At 36.9% G+C, this 19,462-nt stretch overlaps 1 protein-coding gene across 50 annotated transcripts in view; it reads right to left on the reverse strand.

The window, feature by feature from the left end:
• Positions 1 to 7,119: 7,119 nt before the first annotated feature.
• The window catches only part of SLMAP (sarcolemma associated protein), a 92,305-nt gene continuing 79,962 nt past the window's right edge, over positions 7,120 to 19,462 (reverse strand). For 26 of the 50 annotated variants that reach the window (XM_075096132.1, XM_075096104.1, XM_075096128.1 and 23 more), the window contains 6 exons: positions 18,482 to 18,802; positions 17,063 to 17,180; positions 15,324 to 15,495; positions 13,700 to 13,834; positions 10,106 to 10,195; positions 7,120 to 9,060 (listed from right to left, as the gene is read on the reverse strand). In XM_075096132.1, coding sequence (XP_074952233.1) covers positions 10,112 to 10,195; positions 13,700 to 13,834; positions 15,324 to 15,495; positions 17,063 to 17,180; positions 18,482 to 18,802 — 830 coding nt within the window. In that variant the 3' untranslated portion in view covers positions 7,120 to 9,060; positions 10,106 to 10,111. The remainder of the gene's footprint in view (positions 9,061 to 10,105; positions 10,196 to 13,699; positions 13,835 to 15,323; positions 15,496 to 17,062; positions 17,181 to 18,481; positions 18,803 to 19,462) is intronic. The other 24 variants (XM_075096131.1, XM_075096100.1, XM_075096088.1 and 21 more) reach the window with 1 other exon arrangement.

The raw sequence follows: 19,462 nt of genomic DNA on the forward strand, positions 1-19,462 counted from the left end.
AATAATCTCCAGTGAAATGTATTTAATGGGAATTGGAAACCATTTACATTAAATGAACCAAATGAGCACTATTGTTACATGAGTCCGTGTGCATATGAGTAGAACTGAGGTGCCTCAGCTGAGGAAGATCTCTGCCAGTACAGTCGTCACATCTTCCATCTTGATATATATTACATTAAAGGCTTCACTGATGAATTTCCTTACCCTTCTAAGGGCAATCAGTAGCAAAGATGCCCAGCACACCCACATAGCAAGCAGATGCAACATCCTACACATCTGACAACACAATTCTGTTCTCAAAGAAATATCCCAGAAGCACTTGTTCTGCTGGAATTATTCCAGTATTTGCTTCTTAATTACTGGGGGAAGCATCAGGTTGGGGCAAATAATTTTTTTACCACTGTCTCTAGATTTGAAGTGAGAAACACCATGTAAGTCCACAGATTTTTTTTTTTTTTTTTTTTTCTATTTGTCTGCCAAGTCTCCTCCTGAACTGGGGCATGGATGTGCAAAGGAACAAGGAACACCCTTGCTCACTGTGTAAGCAGTCTTCCACATAAAGTAATAAGGGAGATAGTTAATAATTTGTTATTGGCTGGGACATAATTAAGGAATGTATAAACATGATACTACCTAGCAGGTGCACCATGGCAGCAACTTCAAGTTTACTGTTTAAACAGGTGGATGAGAGCCCTTTAAATCTTAAAGTATTGGAAACCGAGGAAGAGTTACAATTCAGAGCAGTCTGCAGAGGAATGACCTACAATTGCTGCAACATGTAGCACAGAGACGCCAACACCTGGCCAAACCAGGTTTTAACTGCAAGTGCAATTAAAAAATCACTGTGAAGCTGCTGCAGGCTACATTTTCACTTACATGCCATTACAATAATTAAGAAGTGGAAAAAACTGGGCAGTAAGCATCTATTACAATGCCCAGCTATGGTTGGATTACAGTCAAGTTCTGCAACAGAAGAACAGACAATCAACTGTGACTGCTACACAAACAACAGAAAAACCAAACACCTTTATTATCACACCTAGCTAGCCTAATATATTGATATTGAATCTTTAAGAATGAGCAAACCTTTTTGCTCACCACTTTTACCTATAGCATTACTCAGAAATAAACTAATTCAGTGTCTGCCTCCTTGGTCTAAGAAAAAGCACTCTGTGCCAGTATTTGGGAGACAGGAATTCAAGATGAAGTTACTGGTAGATGTCAGGTGTGAGCTCTGCTACCAACAGCATCCCATGAAGAGCAGCTAGACAGACATATTTAACACTTTTTTAAAGCTTTTCCTCCCTCCCCCTCCTTCCAAAAACCCCAAACATCTAATGCATCTGGTAGAATGTTTTAATGTTAACTTTGATTTTAACTTTTTGAACAGAGAAACAGAAGACAGACAAGTTACCTAGGTTCTGACACCAGGACTTACAGCCTGGAGCAGAACCACGCTTACTTAAACTACACCCTGGGGCAGATCCAAACCACAGAGCAAACAGGGAGGAGACTTCCCTTCCTCAAACTGCTCAACCTTGCTGAAAACTATGTGACTCGGTAAACTTCCTTCTTGTGAGTCAGCACTGAAGCAGAGCTCCAGAACTGCATCCAATCTACAATGCAGGTTAAAGACTGCATGATTGGTGGTTTTCTTAAAGGATGATCTGTGAATGACACCCTGAGGGTGTCTGGTCACTAGAAAACCTGTAACCCTTGCACAAACCGAGATAACACTCCTACCCTGTGTTCCAGCCCTCTCTCCCTGGGTTTGCATGCATGCAGACCTCTTGTAGTGTTGCTTTACCACATCACACGGAGGAGAAAAGGTGATGTGGCTGTGAACCCCATTTGTATAAAGTGAACAATTTTAAAATACGGTTTAATTTATTTCATTAACTAGTAACTTGTCTTCTATTGCAGTAGAACAGAGTGCAGCAGGTTATTCTGATATTGTGGAGTGCTGGAGTTTAGACTTAGCCTGAATGAAAGACTATGTACAGTACAAATCAGCTTTCTGTTGTGTTGTAAATTTATTCTCATAAATTTAACCATTTATTCATCCCAAAAGATATATTGCATATTTGGAACAGTTTAAAATAAGAGCCACTATATTATTCAAGACAAGTAGTTTTGTCACATCAAAACTGATGACACAGCCAATAAAAATATTTTCTGGAGCAAGAACTCCTTACAAGAAATATAAATAGAATATACACTTCATAAACGATCCAGCGCAAAAAGATTAAAACAGTAAATCCATTCCATACCGAAGGCAGTACCTTATCACTTATACTATATGTGTGTGGTGTTTCTAAAAAAAAAAAAAAAAAAAAAAAAAAAAAATCTTTTTCCTAACAGAGGGTACTGAAACAAATACTAGCTAGCTTTTAGATAAATTTTATTCCAATAGAACAGAATGAATTGATCACTTAACCCTTTTCTCTCAAGTTACCGATTAACATGAACAGGTAGGAAAAAGTTGCTTTTAGTTTAACCCAAGCTTTGGATTTGTTCATCAGATATGATGCAGAGACAATGTGCTTGGAAGCACATGCCCATTTTCAACAGATCACCTGACATAATGTCCTGTTTTCAGCTGCGATGAAGTTAATTTTCTTCCTAGTAGCTGGTACAGTGCTGTGTTTTGGATTTAGTATGAGAATAATGTTGATAACACACTGATGTGTAGTTGTTACTGAGTAGTACTGATCAAGGCGGCTGGAGAAGCTGGGAGGGGGCCCAGGCCAAAGGGATATTCCATACCATATGGCATCATGCTGAGCATATAAACTAGGGAAAGCTGGCTGGGGGGCTGCTGCTCAGGGACTGGTTGGGCATCGGTTAGTAGGTGGTGAGCAACTGCATCGTGCTTTACTGGCTTTGTATATTCTTTTATCATTATTATTACTACTCTTTTACTTTATTTCAATTATTAAACTGTTCTTATCTCAACCCACGAGTTTTCTCACTTTTATTCTCCTGACTGTCTCCCCCATCCCACCAGGGCAGAGTGAGCAAGCAGCTGTGTGGTGCTCAGTCACCAGCTGGGGTTAAACCACGACACACAATAAAAGAATTACATCTCCATACTAACAGCTCCATTCCCATAGTTGAAAATTATTTAATTAAGAATCTCAATTACATCTCCATTCTCAGGGTTGCCAAATGCAAGTAATCACATTCTATCTTACCGCATGCAAGCGGAATCTCAGAACAGCAATTTATGCACACGCACACACACCCTCAGTGTGCTAGAAGTGTTACATTTCCAGCACTGGGAATAATGCTGACCCAAACTGAGTAGACTGACAAATTTATAGTCACATGAATAATTTAGAATTAGAAATGCCTTATAGAGGGAAGTGGCAGTAACAGGCAACATGATGGGGCTGAGGGAAGAGAGTAAAATGTATGATCTTGGGAAAAGGACTGGTTTTACTTCACCTTAAGATCTAAGCAAATCACAGAGTAATCTACAGGAAGCAATCAATAGAGAATTCAAGAATGTAGAATAATTCATGCCTGTCAAAGCATTTTAAAATAAAATGTCACTTTCATAAGTTTTAAAAAAATGCGAATAAGTATTGGTGCTATTAAACCAAGACTTCTGTAAATCATTTGACATTCCAATAAGTGATCACTACACTACTATTACTGTAACTAATAATCCAGATTAAAAACCATCTGACAGATTGCAAAAGCTAAGTGAAGGAATTATTCTATAAATGTTTTCCTTACTGTCCTGCAGGGACCTGGCTTTGGCTCACTACCATTCAACAGTTAATGATCAAAAAAATCTAGAAAACCTTCAGCAGTCACCCTGTTGAAACCCGAAGGTGGAAAAAAAAACCCCACTGATGAAGTGCTGGAGAGTAATGGGAACAGGTTGCTGCCTTGGACTGCTCGCCTACAGCGCTTTCACCAAACAATATTGCAAAGTCAGATACCATGGGGCTGGGGTGATGCAAGGAATGCACAGGTTTGATTCGCAAGATTAAAATCCAAATGCTAGAAGTCAGTGAATCCCCAAAAGGGTTCTGGTAGACAGCCAAATAAGAATAGCAGAGCAGGATATAAATCTTATTATCTATTTGTATGATGTTAGTAAGGTCATTACTGTAAGGCATGTTCTGTTCTGGCATCTACTCTTCAAAAAAGAACACTCAGAAAATTAGAAGTAGTTTAAAAAGCTGACAAAAAAATCCTAGAGGGATGAAGAAAAAAATTAAGAAATTCAATCCATTCATATAAAGTAAGATTGGAAGGTATTTTGATCATGGTACATCAAATCCCTGGATCAGGACAACGTTGGCAGAAGAACATCCTCCAAGAGAGATATCTTGAAATCCAATGGTTGGGAGCCAAAGCGAGATGAACTCAAACACAGGCTGGGTTTTGGGGTTTTTGAGAGGACAGCAGTTGCTCAAGTAACTTATCTACAGAGGTGACTGATTCTACATCTGAAGTTCTTAAAGCAAGACTTCTTTTTTTTCTAAACTACATGCTTATTTTCTTGATGCTATGCTTCTGATGTTGAAATCAGTCAGTGAAGGTTTATGACTGTGATATCCAGAAATGTGATCAGATATAAGTTCCCTCTACCTTTACCAAAAAATAGAATTGTGGGCCTCTGATGGCCCTTACCACTGAAACCTTTGTTTCAATTGTTAATTTGCCTTCTACTTCTGGGGAGCCTTTAGTCCAATACTGGTAGCACCTGCTGTCTTTAAAGCAGTAGCAGGTGCAACCCTCTCTTCAAGCAGAAGAACCTGGCTCTGCAGGCAAACCTTTGCTCACTATTTTGAAGAAATTGGCACAAACTAAAAACACAGGTAGGCAGGAAGAACTGGGAGACCATACTGCAGTCCAATTCCCCACCAGAGGAGAGAGAAAGGAATTCTGTGTCTAGAACTACACGCGAAGAGGGACTGGAATGAGCAAATCAGCTCGATCTGAGGAGTTCAATGCAGCTGTTTGCTGGAAGTAATCAACCTTCAGATAGAGATATACACTTGAAGACAGAGGGAAAGAATATGGCTTCTAATCCTTTCATATGGCCAACTGCTATATTAATGGAGACCCAAAATCTGGAGTCAGTTGCTAATGAAATACTAATGATGGATGAAAAGCCAGAGGGGAAAAAAAAAGGCGCCTAGTGGAAAGCAGCCAGCCCCAGTTGCAGAGCTAGTGCAAACTACAGTGGCTTCCCAAAAGCTGTTGTGGTGACTCAGTGTTTCAAAGCACTTAGATGCTGCTGGTGGAATGAATCTTGGCAGTGGATTTATCATGGAGAAGATTCCAGCTGAAGAAATGGTTCTTGTAAGTGGCAGAACCCTACAGATTAAGGCAGGAGACATTACGTAAAGCACACTGAAAATCTGAACAGGTAACATACTTCAGAAGACTTGATTAGAAAATTAACTTAGGAACATACCCCAAAAATACACGCACAGATGATTACCTTTGCTTCAGCCATCAGTCATTTGAGACTGAATCTCACTAAGACTGTTCTATAACAAAAATTTGCAATATATTGTGCTGGCTCACAATTTTCCATTTAGCACCAAAAAAATCCAGAGATTCCACAAGAAGGATCAGGCTATGACTCTGGAAAAATGCATTTAATTGAGCTACAAGGAACAAGAAAAATACACTGTACTTTTTATATATTGTATATTTATATTGTTAAATAAAAGGCCTGCTGTTGTAGTCCCCAGGTAGGCAGAGTTCTTCTAAAATTTTTTTTTAAAAAAGGTGTCTCAGTCAGGACACCAGGACAAAACTGAAAAAGTGTTCAGATATTTTATTAGATCTTCCAAATTGAACTAGCAACTGATAAAACAGCTCTGAGACCAATTTTTCTAACATGAGGAACCTTTTTAAAACCTTAAACTTCAGTGCAAGCTCAGAACACTTATTTTACAAGTAGACTTGGAGCATCTTACACATTTGTGAAAAGCTGCTCTTGTTACAGTAACTCCAAGGCTTAGCTAATCAAGCCTCACAACTAAAAAGAATCTAAATATGAATGTAAAAGAGCACACACATTTACTATACACAAAAGCAACAAAACCAGGGAGGTTTGTGCGTAGCGTGGTTGCAAAATAACTCCGCTTGCTGCTTCAGTATCAAAGCACTGAAGAACAGCAACTTCCCAATTATTCAATCCTTCTCCAGGGATTCTCACAACAAAAGTGTGAACTGTGCATTTTAGCTCATTCTTGATCATTTTGAACATGCAAATGTCAAGAACTCCTGGGAAAGGTGCTGTATTAGGGAACCACAGGTATACTTGTAAGCACAAACCCCCATGCAATGTGTACTATGCACCTGTGTATACAATATAAATATGCACACATGCACATAACTGAACTAGAAATCTTTCTCCTTTAATACAGCCATGTCAGGTCTCAAATTTCAGCTCTCTGATCCTCTAAAGCTTTCTGAAAACACAACACTTGTCTTTAATACAAGAACAAACTTATATCACAGGCAGCGTTGCTCAGTATGGGGAACCCGCTTGCAGCATGGGCCTGCCCCAAGGTTGGTCTCAGGGAACTCGGCACCTTCCCTGCTGCCAGCCAGGAGGGCCCACTGCTCCACCAGGCTCCACTCCACCTCCTCGCACCATGTCTACGTGCTACCGGTAGGGAGGAGGGAACAGAATCAACTGGAGAAGAAAGAGTAGCTGAAAGTGGGACAAATAAGGAGTTCAAGATGCTACAGAAGAGAGGAGGCAGCATCAGGCTGCCTTCCCCTAGAAGGGCTTTCCACTGTTGCCCCACTGTCTGCAGCCACAGCTCCTCCAACCTCAACCCCTGCCACAGGCACAGTACACCCTTCAGCTGTGAACACTTTTCCTCCTCGCTGTGGCAATAATGCTCCCAAGCCTTTCATTGCTCTCCCCTCCCCCCTTTCTGAAAACCATAGCCAGGAGAGAGATCAGCTAGACCAAAAACTTAAACCAGTGTAAATGTGAAACACAAGGTAAAAAAAGTCTTTTGCTATTACTGGACATGCTGCAGACATTGTGCCTAGTAACTGTGACAATATCTAGCACAAAAGAAACTTAGCATGAATCTTTTGTTTTTAAATGACATTCAACTCAAACATGCATAGGGAGAGTAAAGTTATTTTATTAAATCATGCACATCACGTGTGTTAGTGCAAATAGTTTAATCTGTACTCCAGAAATTCTGTTGTATTTTTATATCTTTACAAAATAGATTTAAAACAATTATTTACTTTAAAAAAATGTAATTCTGAAGTTAAGCATTTCAGAACAATATTTGCAATAACCTATATACAAGAGGTACTAAGTACCACTGGCATACGAGTGTTCTGTGGTTGGGTGGCTTCCTGCAACTGAAAAGGATGAAATGAATGAACTAAAAGACAATATTTATTTTCTACAAGTCACTTGTGGACTATTTTTTCCAACTAATAATCCTCCTATTACAAATCCCATGTAATTTATGAGAGAAACTTTAATTAAAGGACAATGACCCTTAAAACCTCACAAAGTAAATTATATGCTAGATTTCTATTTAAATATTTAAACTGTCGATTGCCGTAACATTTTTAAAGCCAATTAAATTGCTGAGATTATCTCCCTATTTTGAAGTTTCCTTTAGCAGAGCCATTTTACTTTACCATTCTTTAGCATATTAAGTCTTGAATAAACTTTTTTGACAGAACTGTTGAGCTGAACAAGACAACTAGAGTCTACATTTAATTCAGCACTAACTACAGTGATTCCCACCAGAAGTGAGCAAACAGCATTAGTTATAGTAGTTAGATAAGGAAAATAAACTTTGCAATGGGGACCACTGCATCATACTTACAGCCGCCATGTGATGAAGATGCACAAAATTTTACTACCAAATTTAAATCATCTTGACCTGACAATACATCATTAGGTATATGATTCCAATTTTGTAGTATTTTATGTATCTTAGATTTTTTCAGCTAATCACAGACGTAATGTAGCAGTTCTCTTAATAAAGTTACATCAACAAAAGCTTATCTAAAGAGCTTCTCCAGCTCAAGTCAGAATCAAATGACTGAAAAAATAAATTGATACATGTGGTATGTGAGGAAGTATTCATACTTTTAAAGAACGCATCTCTTTAAATATATGAAATTTAATAAATTACATTCAAACTAAAGTTAACGTAAGTTGAATCACTGCACTATGTCCGTCAAATGACCGAGTACTTGCTCCCAGAAATACCTTAGTTCACTCAAGAACACACACATGCTTGCACTCGCACACGCACACACTGAAACTCTAGGCTGGTCTTCACCACCAATATCTCTATCTCTTTAAGGCTGGACATCAATTGTTTATTCCCAAAAATCATTAATAAAACAATCCTTATTAAAGAAAATATGCTTCCTTCAAAAGGCGTGTAAGAGAAGTTTTCTTAAGTCTTGCTCCCAACAGCTCAGTGACCAACAGCAAGTAAAATGGTATACTAGTTTTTTTAAAAAAGAAAAAAAAAACCCCACCATACTGAAAGGCACTGAGCACACTGCATCTGTTTTCCGAGTATCTGCAAGGCTATTTGGCTTGGGTGTCCAAATCAGAAATGGGTTTTTCCTTTTAAATCTGGCAATTAGATTCTAAAGTAAGTGTCCACAACGCTAGCCATTATGAATAACTTGGTACCAAGAAGCCTACTTTAGGCCACCATTATAGTATTCAGAATCCCAACATACTAATTTAAAACTTGCATGAAATTGTAAGCAAAAATATTGCTCACAGTATGATGAATCACAATTTTATTCCCTCTTTATAGACAGATACATTTTATACAGTTTAAAGCAAATGACCCTACTGCTGTTCTCACGCAGAGCTGTGCTGTATTAAGAGGTAAAAAGGAAGAGAATTAATCTGTTTTCCCTCAGTATATGAATGTTGCCAGCTTCTAAAGGGAGGACGGTGTATGGATTCAACAACAGTTCTCATGGAGAAGCTCTGGTTAGGCCTGGGTACAGCACGACGGCTGTTACAGCAACCAAAGCTGCCATCACAGGCATCCAAGGCCATTGTCTCTGTGTGGAGAGAAAAAAAAAATAAATATCATATTTGTTCTAATTCATACTAATCAGTTTACCCCGTGGTTCCTGAAAGTCCTGAGTACCTGTTGATAGGCATCACTAAAATGTTACCCATGAGCCCTACTGCAGGCTAGTCCTGACTTCGAGCATCACAGTAAGCCGTGTTTCTCTAAGCAAAGGGAACTCCGTAACTCTTGAGGACTGAGGATCACCTGGAGAACTTTTGGAAGTTCTGTATTTCCAGCTTCATTACTGTACGCATCTCAAATAAATCTGTTATTAAACATGCGAGGGCTTAAGATGTTTAAAACATTATTTGTGCCAATATTTGCTAGACACAGGTTTATGCAGTACTGACACCCTTAACTTAAGCTTTTGAATGTTTAAATCCAGTTCTATGAAGTTAGTTTGTAGCAGATCCTAACAACATCATTTCAAATGGATTGTCACAACATTTCATGACAACAGCAGCATTTTAAGAGGAGGACACACTGAGAGACATTAGAGAAAATGCAAGCTGAGAGTTCAGAATACAAACCAACCACCTATTTCTCATCTTGTCTTTTTTCTCCATCTTCTTCATAGCAATAGTGAGAAAAAATTAAGTGTTTACAGCCAGAGAGGAATTTCTTAGTCCATAAATAGGAACCAAAGTTGTTGATTTTTATTATTATTTAGAGGCAAACGCTTCATTTTTTCACAGTTAATTAAGCAATTAAGTTTTCTTACAGGCCCTAGCATCGCAGCATCGTGCAAAAGGTAGCCCATTTACTAAAGACAAACTGAGACTGAGTTAGAAGAGGCACATTCAGAACCAGTTAGAACAAAATTCATGGTTAGATTTAACGAAATCACACAGATGTTAAGTGATTAGTTGATTGCTCAGCTCATCAGTACCAACAGAATGGCATATTAAATGAAGGGTTTGCTTCAGGTAAAGAAATACCTGTGAGCATTTCACCATGCACTATTTTATACAGAAATGGCACAAACAGGTGAGAGGGACAAACATACATTGACTGAACAGTAGTGCTTGTACCTTTCGCTACCACAATGGGCCGTAACACCAATACAGGAAAGCCAGGATTAGGCCGATGAATATGGCTGGGACGGGTTGTAATATGGAAGGCTAAAGAAGGGAAGGGATATTAAAAATCACTTTGTGCTATAAATCAAATCAGGTAAAGATGATTTAGAGAGGGGAAAATAAGTCAGTGAGTTTTGTTTTAATTGAAATGTATTAAAGACATCTGACACAATACAGCATTATCTAACCTGGTATACAAAGGTAGTACACCATTCTACTCAAATGAACAGGGATGTTTAAAAATAAAGGGAAGTAAGCAGAAAAATGTCCTAAGAAACCTCTTGTCACAGCTTGGAATTTAATACTTAAAAACAATACAAATCTTAAACTGATTTGCCTGTATCTTATTTATAGCTGGTTTTAGTTTTTCTAAGTGATATGAAATCCCATCTGGATTTCTTAAGACAGAAAGACTCACACCAGATATTGAATTTTTCAGCTACTTCTTCATTCCTTTCAAGTTAGCCTTTCCCATTTTCCATCACCAGCCTCCAAGAAAAACAGTTTTTTTTCTCCATTAGTGAATCAGTTACAACTATGTTCACAGGCAAACCTAGTAGTTCAGACATTTCTGTGAGACTGTAACATGACTGGACAATCAACACTAAGTTACTATAAAGCAGGGAAGTACATCTCTATTAGAGATACCTCAAAGGTCAGCATCTCTGGCAGGTCATCAGCCTTATGACCAAGTGCAATTCTGAAAATCAAATGCTGCAGCTCGGCCAAAGTACCAGCTGGCAAGACTGTAGGGTTTGTTTAGCTTATGGCCTTGTTACAACCATCTACATATTTTCTCAGCTACATTCAGTCAACTGTAAACTACTTTACTTCACATTCTGGATGGACAGCCTCTATCCTTCATACGATAAAATAAAAGAAAAAAGGGCCCAATTTCTTTTTATGCTGTCCTTGGAAGTCATTGCTTTCTCTGCATCCTAGTCTATATATTCGTGCGCACACACAAACACACAGAGGTTAAGTTCAAACCATGCTAAATAATTTCTTAAGAACATTTTTGTGCTGAAGCCACCTTGATTTTGTTGAGTCGAATAACCAAATAATAAATCCATGTTTGAAGACTTTCCAAAACATTGTGATTCATAAATAAAATCTCATTCTGTTATGTATTTGTAGAAGTCACTTAATCATAGAACTTCCAATATGGTTCAAACCAGGAATTTTAGAAGGTATTCTGGTCTCTGCCATTCAATACAATTTTTTTTAATCAAGGCAAATATTTAATAGACAAATTATGTGTAACTATTACAATAATTTTCATGCAGGATTATTGTGTCATTGGTGCCACAAATCAGAGTGCCACCTTCCCACAGAAAGCATGTTGGTAGAAATAATCACAGCAGTGTTCAAAAAAAGTGCAAAAGTTTAAGTCAACCAGAGCAGCTGATGTTCTCAAACCATTCACATAAACAAATCTGTCATATCAAGCACATCAGGAGATAATCAGTGACTACAAGCATGCAAGCACAAGTAGTATACCACACTGCTAAGTGTTTCAGAACACGCCTTTTTTTTTTTTTAAGTAAAAGTATAAAAAATTAATATTTAAATGATATCCCAAATGGAGTACAGAAGCCTTGTCTTTTCTAACATTTGTTAGTTCACTGAACAATTCTATGGACTTATTTTTATTATTGTATTTTTTAAGTTATACAGATTCATGGCATCTTGGCAAAGGAAACAAATGATAAATATCCACCACATTAAATCCAATTGCCTCCAAACGATTAAATCTTCCCCCTCACAAACTTATCAATCTATAACAAATTTCCTCATTGTTCAGGAGCATTTAACTAGGTGTTTCGATAAAAATGTGCACTTTGTATTAGAATATGAAGATATGCAAACTCAGATACAGATGGGCTGCAAAAAGGAACAAATCCCACAGTGGCAAGTCACTTTCTGTGGAACACTCCTTGGAAATGAGGTAGCAGATAATGATTCCAGCATAAGGGGAAAATGGTACATGAAAAATTTGACCTTGAAACTCAGACCAGTGTCCATGATGCTTCAAATAATCCACAAGATAAGTTTTACATCACTGACTGTGAGTAATGCTTGCTTGAACAGCAAGCTTGTTCTGCAAGTCCTTATATGGTTGGATGCTCTTCATCCTACCCTGACCTCCAGATTTCAACTGTCATAACTAACTCCTCTGGAAGCAGATTTTGGCAACTGCTGCGGTTCCTGATTTCATTTAAATACTCAACTCAAATTCTTCTTAAAATTTCCCTTACCTTGCAAGCTTTTCCACTCTCATCAGGTCCTCCAATTCCCTTCACAGTATTTCTTCCCTCTACTATCCCCCTTTTTCCACTGATCATTTTAATCCTGAGATTAATGTTTTTAACAGAGCAGAAAATCTCACATTCACAATTGTTTATTCAGTGTGATCTCTTCTACTAGAATGGGAGTTTTTTCAGTTGTTTGTTTCTGACTTCTGCCTACTTTAGTTACTCAATATTATCTGAGCACTGCAGAAGAATTCTAAACAGGAAGCAGGTTCCAAGAGAATTATAACATCATATTCCTGAAAATATGGCTGAAAAAAAAGAAGTGAGAGGGCTTTGAATTCCTTACATCTTTTACAGCTCTACTGCATTAGAGGTTTACATTCAGTAATTGGCTATGGCAAGAGCACGAACACAAACTTTGGGCATCTAGCAGCCAGCTGACTTTAGAGGATGTTACCTGTAAAACTTTCTTCATAGTCAGAGAAAGAGTTTTCTAAAAGGCTATTACAGAGCATCCATTATCCTCCTGTTTTGTACTGTCCACTACAGGAGTTGTTCAGCCTGCGCTGATCTTAGAGGCAGTACAGGAAGACAATAAGCCATCCATCCCAGGGTAGTAAGGTATCTAAAGTAAGGCTATGATCACCTTATAACATGTCTGCCACATGCTTAACATTTGGAGGATTTCAGAAGTCTTAGTATGAAAAAAAGGTGTCCCTAGCTGTAAACTCGAATCTAATAATACAACCTCTCAAATTAATTGCAACAGAAAATAATATTTTCATTAGTGAATAGAAAGGACAGTTCAACTGCACTGTTTAAAGCATGAGCTGATCAAGGATAACCACTGTTAAGAAGCATAAGCAAGAGTAAGGAGGGAACATCCACTGTAATAAACACTATTAAAATAAAAGCATCTTGTAAAAGATTGCTTAATTCATTTGGATCCAGCTTTCTCAGCTTTTACCCATGTATCATTCCCTGAAATTAAGAAGTTTTGCTTAGTTCTGGTTCACTAGTATTTAAGCCAGATGTTTTGAAGGGAGCAGATATGTAAGGCCACATTTAGAACTGTTACACAACAGTAAATTTAACTTGCATGCATAATTGTAACAGTATAATGACCTGCAAATTTGCACAGGTTGTACCAGAACGGAATTTTGCATATAATGTGTTACACAGCCATTTTTTTTAAGTCTGTCCTTTTCTATTCGACACTTACATACTCCCTCAATCAACAGAATTGCCAGTGTCATAACCCTGCTTCCCCACATATTGTGTACAGACTTACGTTGTTTCCTTTTTCTTGTAGCAGCTTCAGATTTTCTTTACATTGTTTGAGCTCTTCTGTGAGTGACTGATTTTCTTGTTCAGCCATCTCATACTTCGCCTTCAGCTCTGAGAGCACAGTCTGTGTTCTTTCATACTAAAGACAAAGAGAAAATAGTCTGTGGATCCCTGGACACCCAACACATGCTTACATTTGCTTAGTGTACAGCTTCCTTTCCTGTCATAGGCCTAGAGCAACTCGCCTTGGATTAGTACACTCTCTTTTCATAAAAACAGGGTAGAAAAATCTTAGTTTAGATTTTCTGTTTTTCTACATGAAGATTTTGTTCCTGACTTTAAAAGGCTAGGATTACTGAAAAAAAAAAAAAAGGGAATATAAAGTAAATGCTATTAATCTCTCCTACCAAAGAGAGATTAATTAATCTCTCCTACAAAAGAATTACTTATTATCACATTGGGAAGGACTGTAAAAACTGTGAAGACAAAACAAGATACAAGGGAGCAAGGAGTCCTTTATGTTTAAATAGTGGTCTTATATCTAGGCTGTATCTTAAACGCCTACACCAAATAGGTGCAAAAATCAACATTCTGTATGAAGTAAAACAAACGCTCTTCCCACACTGCAAACTCAAACATAAGAGTAAGACAGACATTAAAATATTATACCTTATTAGATCATGCCTTAATACTTGGTGTGGGTCAACTACAAACAATACTGGGTGAATATGTCTCATGTTCCTACAAATGGGCAGCTTCTTTTTCAAACTCACATTCATGTTTTTCTATAGATTACAAGTTTCTTAGTAGTCCTCATGACAGGAATTAGTAAGAACAGAACCAATGACTTTCAGTACTGGCATTTACCACAAATTTAGAAGATTAGGCAACATTACAAATACATGTGATCACAGAAACGCAGACTAACAAGACTGGGTTATTCAAATTCTGAAAATGGTAAGGAATGTGACATGGATGAATTAATGACAAAGCAAGGCAAAGGACTGAAAAGAAACTAAAGGCAGTGACTGGGGGAAACTTCACTCAAAATGCTCATAAGAGAAAGTAAGTAATTATTGGAGCCTATGGCCTTCTTCCAGACATAATCTTTAGAGGCTAGGCAGACAAAATATACGTTTAAAATGCTAGCTTCTCCTTATGCACTTGCTATGCACTGCATCTTCAGCAGCCTAGTGATCCAGTAAGATGAAAGGAGATCTTTGTAAAGAATATGTAGGCCTACTGTCAAATAAAAGACTTTAAATCTAACTAGGAAGATCATACTGACTAAAAAGAATTAATTTTGATCCATAACAGCTAATGAAACTCTATAGCACGATGTTCAGGAAGACTCTGCATAAGGGTTTGCCTGTCTGAACAGCTTAGAAGTAAATTCACTTAGGTAATGCACAAAAGAAAACTTTAGGAAGTTCCCAAAACATACACAAGTAATTTTAGCTGAAATATTCCTTTTTAGATTTAACCTCCAGTTTATATATTGTTAGCTACCATAAAAGTATGAAAAATTTTAATTACTAGAAATCTTATATTTTTCCTTTTCTTTTAGATTAAAGTCAAAGTCACTGGGCATTATATTCTCTCAAAACAGAAATAATGTTTCATGTTACCTCTTTCTGAACATCTTTTGCTTGACTCTCAGCTTCACTGAGTTGGCTTTTTAGACTAGCTGCATCCCGTTGATGTTTTTCTCTCAAAGATCCCATCTGATTTTCAAGTTCCTTTCGAGACATTTCAAGAACACTTATATCGCTGGTTAGGGCTAAACTCTGCTTCTGAGAGCTGAAAAACAAAATCCAATGGATTCCTCATGTATTTTAAATTTAAACAAACAAGAGATCTTGTTTAAAGCACTTTTCATCCTCTAAAACTTCAAACTATTTTTATTTAATATGGAAATAACAGCTTAGAGCAACCACAGAAGTGCAGATCATCATTGTCTGCCTATACAAAGTACTGACAAAAGGCTGGCCATATTCTTGCTTTTAAATATATGTGCACAGATTAGTGTGCATAATTAATCATAATATAGAATTTAAATAATTTATCATTCATAATTTTTAGTTTCTTACTTTACTTTTTATTATTCACTAAGTATTTATTATATACTCCAAAGCATTTTGAAACAAATTTGTAATGAGAAGTCTGTCAAAGGTTGTTAGAAAAGTATTTCACTTATTTGCACACACACTTCTTTGCTTACTCCAGTTGCGTAAGCTAACAGCTAGTATATTCAAGTATTCAGTACAAATGTGTAATAGTCCTAGAAAGCTCTAAATTAAGCCATAACAACCTTCAGTGTAATAACCAAGTATTGTTAATTTGTGCCTGTGCAAGACAAAGAAAAATAAGGGAGATATCTTGCATATCTCCATTATGCAAACCATGTATTTGCTTGTGTGACCTTCCATATGAAAAAAAATGAGTGGAAATCAGGGCATGATGGAACAAAAAAGAAAGGTTGGGTTCCTGTAAAATAACACATTACTTCTAGAAATGTTTTGCTGTGGGAAATATCCATTGTTTTAATAAGATCTTACAAGAGTCAGGAAGCCAGGAGACAGAAAAGGTATCTAAGCATGATGGTAAAAAACTTCAGTTCTATGATAGAAAAAGTTGCTGTCCCATATTTACTTCGTGAATTAAACTCTAATATCCAAAACTGAAAAAACAGCGTAATAATAGCAGATGAAGCCATAACAGGGGAAGTTATCTCTAGGCAGAATATTCAGATAGCCATTAGCAATGTCATATGCTCAAACAGCAAAAGAAATACAGTAAAATACAAATCCTCCTGCACTCTAAAATCCCTCACAAAACGTATTACGGCACTTGCAATAAAAAGATTTGTATTTTTCTGTTAAGCAAAATTGGTATAGAAAACTGTTTCTGCCCATCAATTACTATTTATAATGTAACAGGCTTACATGAGACAGCCATGCTATCTGAGAATAATTTTCCAACCCTGAACACTGAGAAAATTTTAGGTTAGGAAATCTATGCGGTTTATTATCTTTTAAATAGAAGGATAACTTCTAAGACTAAATAATTCTACAATGCACACTTCCAAATCCTTATTAAAAGCAGAAAAATATGTCAGGTTACCTTATGATTATATAACATGACTGATGAGTAAATCAGAAGCGTTTGCAAAATAGAAAAAATAGCTTAGTATAACAATTGGGCATGGAAGTGTGCTCTGCCCAATACTATGATATAAATAAAATTTCAACACATTTATTGAAACGCAATCAGGCATTTAGTACCACTTTGGGGAAGAAAAGACAAGAACAAAAAAAACCTCTTCAGCTCTATGATATCCTCATAGGCAAATCCATTGTCCCCTTACCTAGAAAGCTCCTTCTCTTGTCGCTGAAGTTCAGATGTAAGCAAAGTATTTTCTTTCCTTAGTGTAACACATTCAGCCTCCAGAGTACTCCACTCTGCCTTCAACTTTTCAAGTTCACCTGCAATGAACAGAATTTAATTGAGTAAAATTATTTCACGACTGCTTCAAGTATCATCAGCTAAGATGGAGGAAAAGCTGATATCAGTCATAAATATCTTATTTGATTATAATCATGTCACATGAATTCTCTCACAAGCACCTATAAAACATTTCCGTATCTTCTACTGTTATGAGGTTTGTGAGCCATTAAACAAGCTAGTGTTTTTTTTTTATGCGAGCTTTTTCTAAGGCACAAAGGAGTAGAAAACAGTCTGTTTATGGCTCTACTCTAGTGTTTTAGGAACAGTAGCAGAAAAATGTATTTGAAGAAAATAATTACCCAGACTTGAAAAGAGCAACCAGAATCACTAGATACCATGCCTCTGCTACAAGAACAGAACGTTTAAAGCATTAAGTAAAGGGTGAAAGTGACACCTTTAAAATAAATCAGTCGCTAGTAAAAGAGATAAAAATTGATGTTACACACGTCTTAATAATACAATGATAGACTGGAGTCTGAACTCAAAAAAGGCTTCTCTGGCAACTTCACAAAGATTAAATGATTCAGAATTTAAAGCATATTTTACATATGCCAGTTTCTCTTTGCCATGTACAAAGTTTCAGTATGAGCTTTCAAACCCTACTAGCAGATTCTCCAAGACCTGAAGCTGTAAGCCTGGAGTAGTGGCTCTCAACCAGTCCTCATAAGATGTGGGTGCATTACAGGTAAAGTAAAATGCAAATGAATGAGCCTAAAAGAAGCCCTATGCTGGCTCAGCACAATATATTTGTATAACTCTACATCAAGCATCCAGAATAAAGCTTTAATTTAAAATTTATTTTAACATTTTTATGTTAAAAATGAGATGTATCAACAGTTTTTTTAAGCCGTAAGATACAGTTACTCGTCTTGAGTGAAGCTTTGCTAGAAAAATTAGAAGGTCAGAAGCCACTCATTTACAGGCTTAAATTATACTGAAGTTAGATAAGTCCTTTTGGAAATTGGTGGCACTATCAATCCCTCAAACAGTACAAGTTTCCCATCTTTTCTAATTGGAATTATACTTGGTCTACTTTTCATATCAAAGGGTACCTAAGCTAGTGTAGGCATAATAGACAATTACTATTTAATGAAGTATACAAAACACCTTTTGTAACACTACAAGCCCTGATATACATATATAAATACACACATGTGTATATATAGGCATAGTAAATGACTACAGAGAGACAGTCAAATACTGATTTGAATAACTGACATTCATCAGATTGAGGATGCTACTGTTAGCACTGGTCTGTGACATCCTTTTAAACAAATACCTTTTAAGCGAGTAGCCTCTTCCTTCTGCTGATCCTCACACTGCTGACATCTGAGCTGGAAACTGGCTTGTAGCCTGACAATTTCTTTTTCATAATCTGAGGCATCTTTCCGCCACCGTTCAAGTTCCGCTCGCACTCTTTGCAGCTCGTCTTGCAATGCAGAAATATCTGTATCTCGTTTTGATGCTGCCTTTTCTGCTACTTGTTGAAGGGACAGAATCTCATTTTGAGCACTGACTAGTTCATTTCGAGTGCTTGAAATTTCATTCTCCTTTTCCTCACGAAGATTCTCAATATCTTCTTGTAACCTTCGCAACTGAGCTGGAAAGCATACATTAATGTTAATATTTTTAAAAACTGTATTTACAGAAAATCTAAAAATCTTAACTTGCTTTCTCAACTTGTTGATATTTAATATAACTAAACAATCCTAATGCAACTGAAAAAGATATTAATCTTGCCAAATGCTGTACCCTTAAACAGACATGTATGTATACACAGACATGTATTACAGAGAGTCAAAAGAAACAAGAATTATGGTTGGACAAAGCCTTCTTAGACAGGGTTGTGTTGTGTGTGTGATACTAAAGTTACTCTTCAAAATCTGAAGCAAAGATTTAGATCCAACTTCACTGTAAGCAAAACAAGTATTATAGAACAAGGATATTGTAGAGTTCAGAGACAAGAGGAAAAGCAAGAAAACTTCTGTGACAAGCCAAACAGTTGCAAAGCTACATTGGAAATGCTTGCCTGTTCAGCAGTTAACTTTTGATGTCTATAAATACTTGAGGCACTAAGTCTAATTTCTACTCCAGTTTCAACATGTAGTAAAGGAAATAAAAATTACTTTACTTCTTTGCAACAAGCATTGTTCAAAGCACAGGATTAATTTTGAATTGAAAGGGACAGCTGCACCAAATATACTGAACTGTAAGAAGTCCTTCAGTGTTTACAGTTTACTGTAAACATGCAGCAGTCATA

Source organism: Phalacrocorax aristotelis, chromosome 6 (assembly GCF_949628215.1).
Source record: "Phalacrocorax aristotelis chromosome 6, bGulAri2.1, whole genome shotgun sequence".
NCBI lineage: Eukaryota > Metazoa > Chordata > Aves > Suliformes > Phalacrocoracidae > Phalacrocorax > Phalacrocorax aristotelis.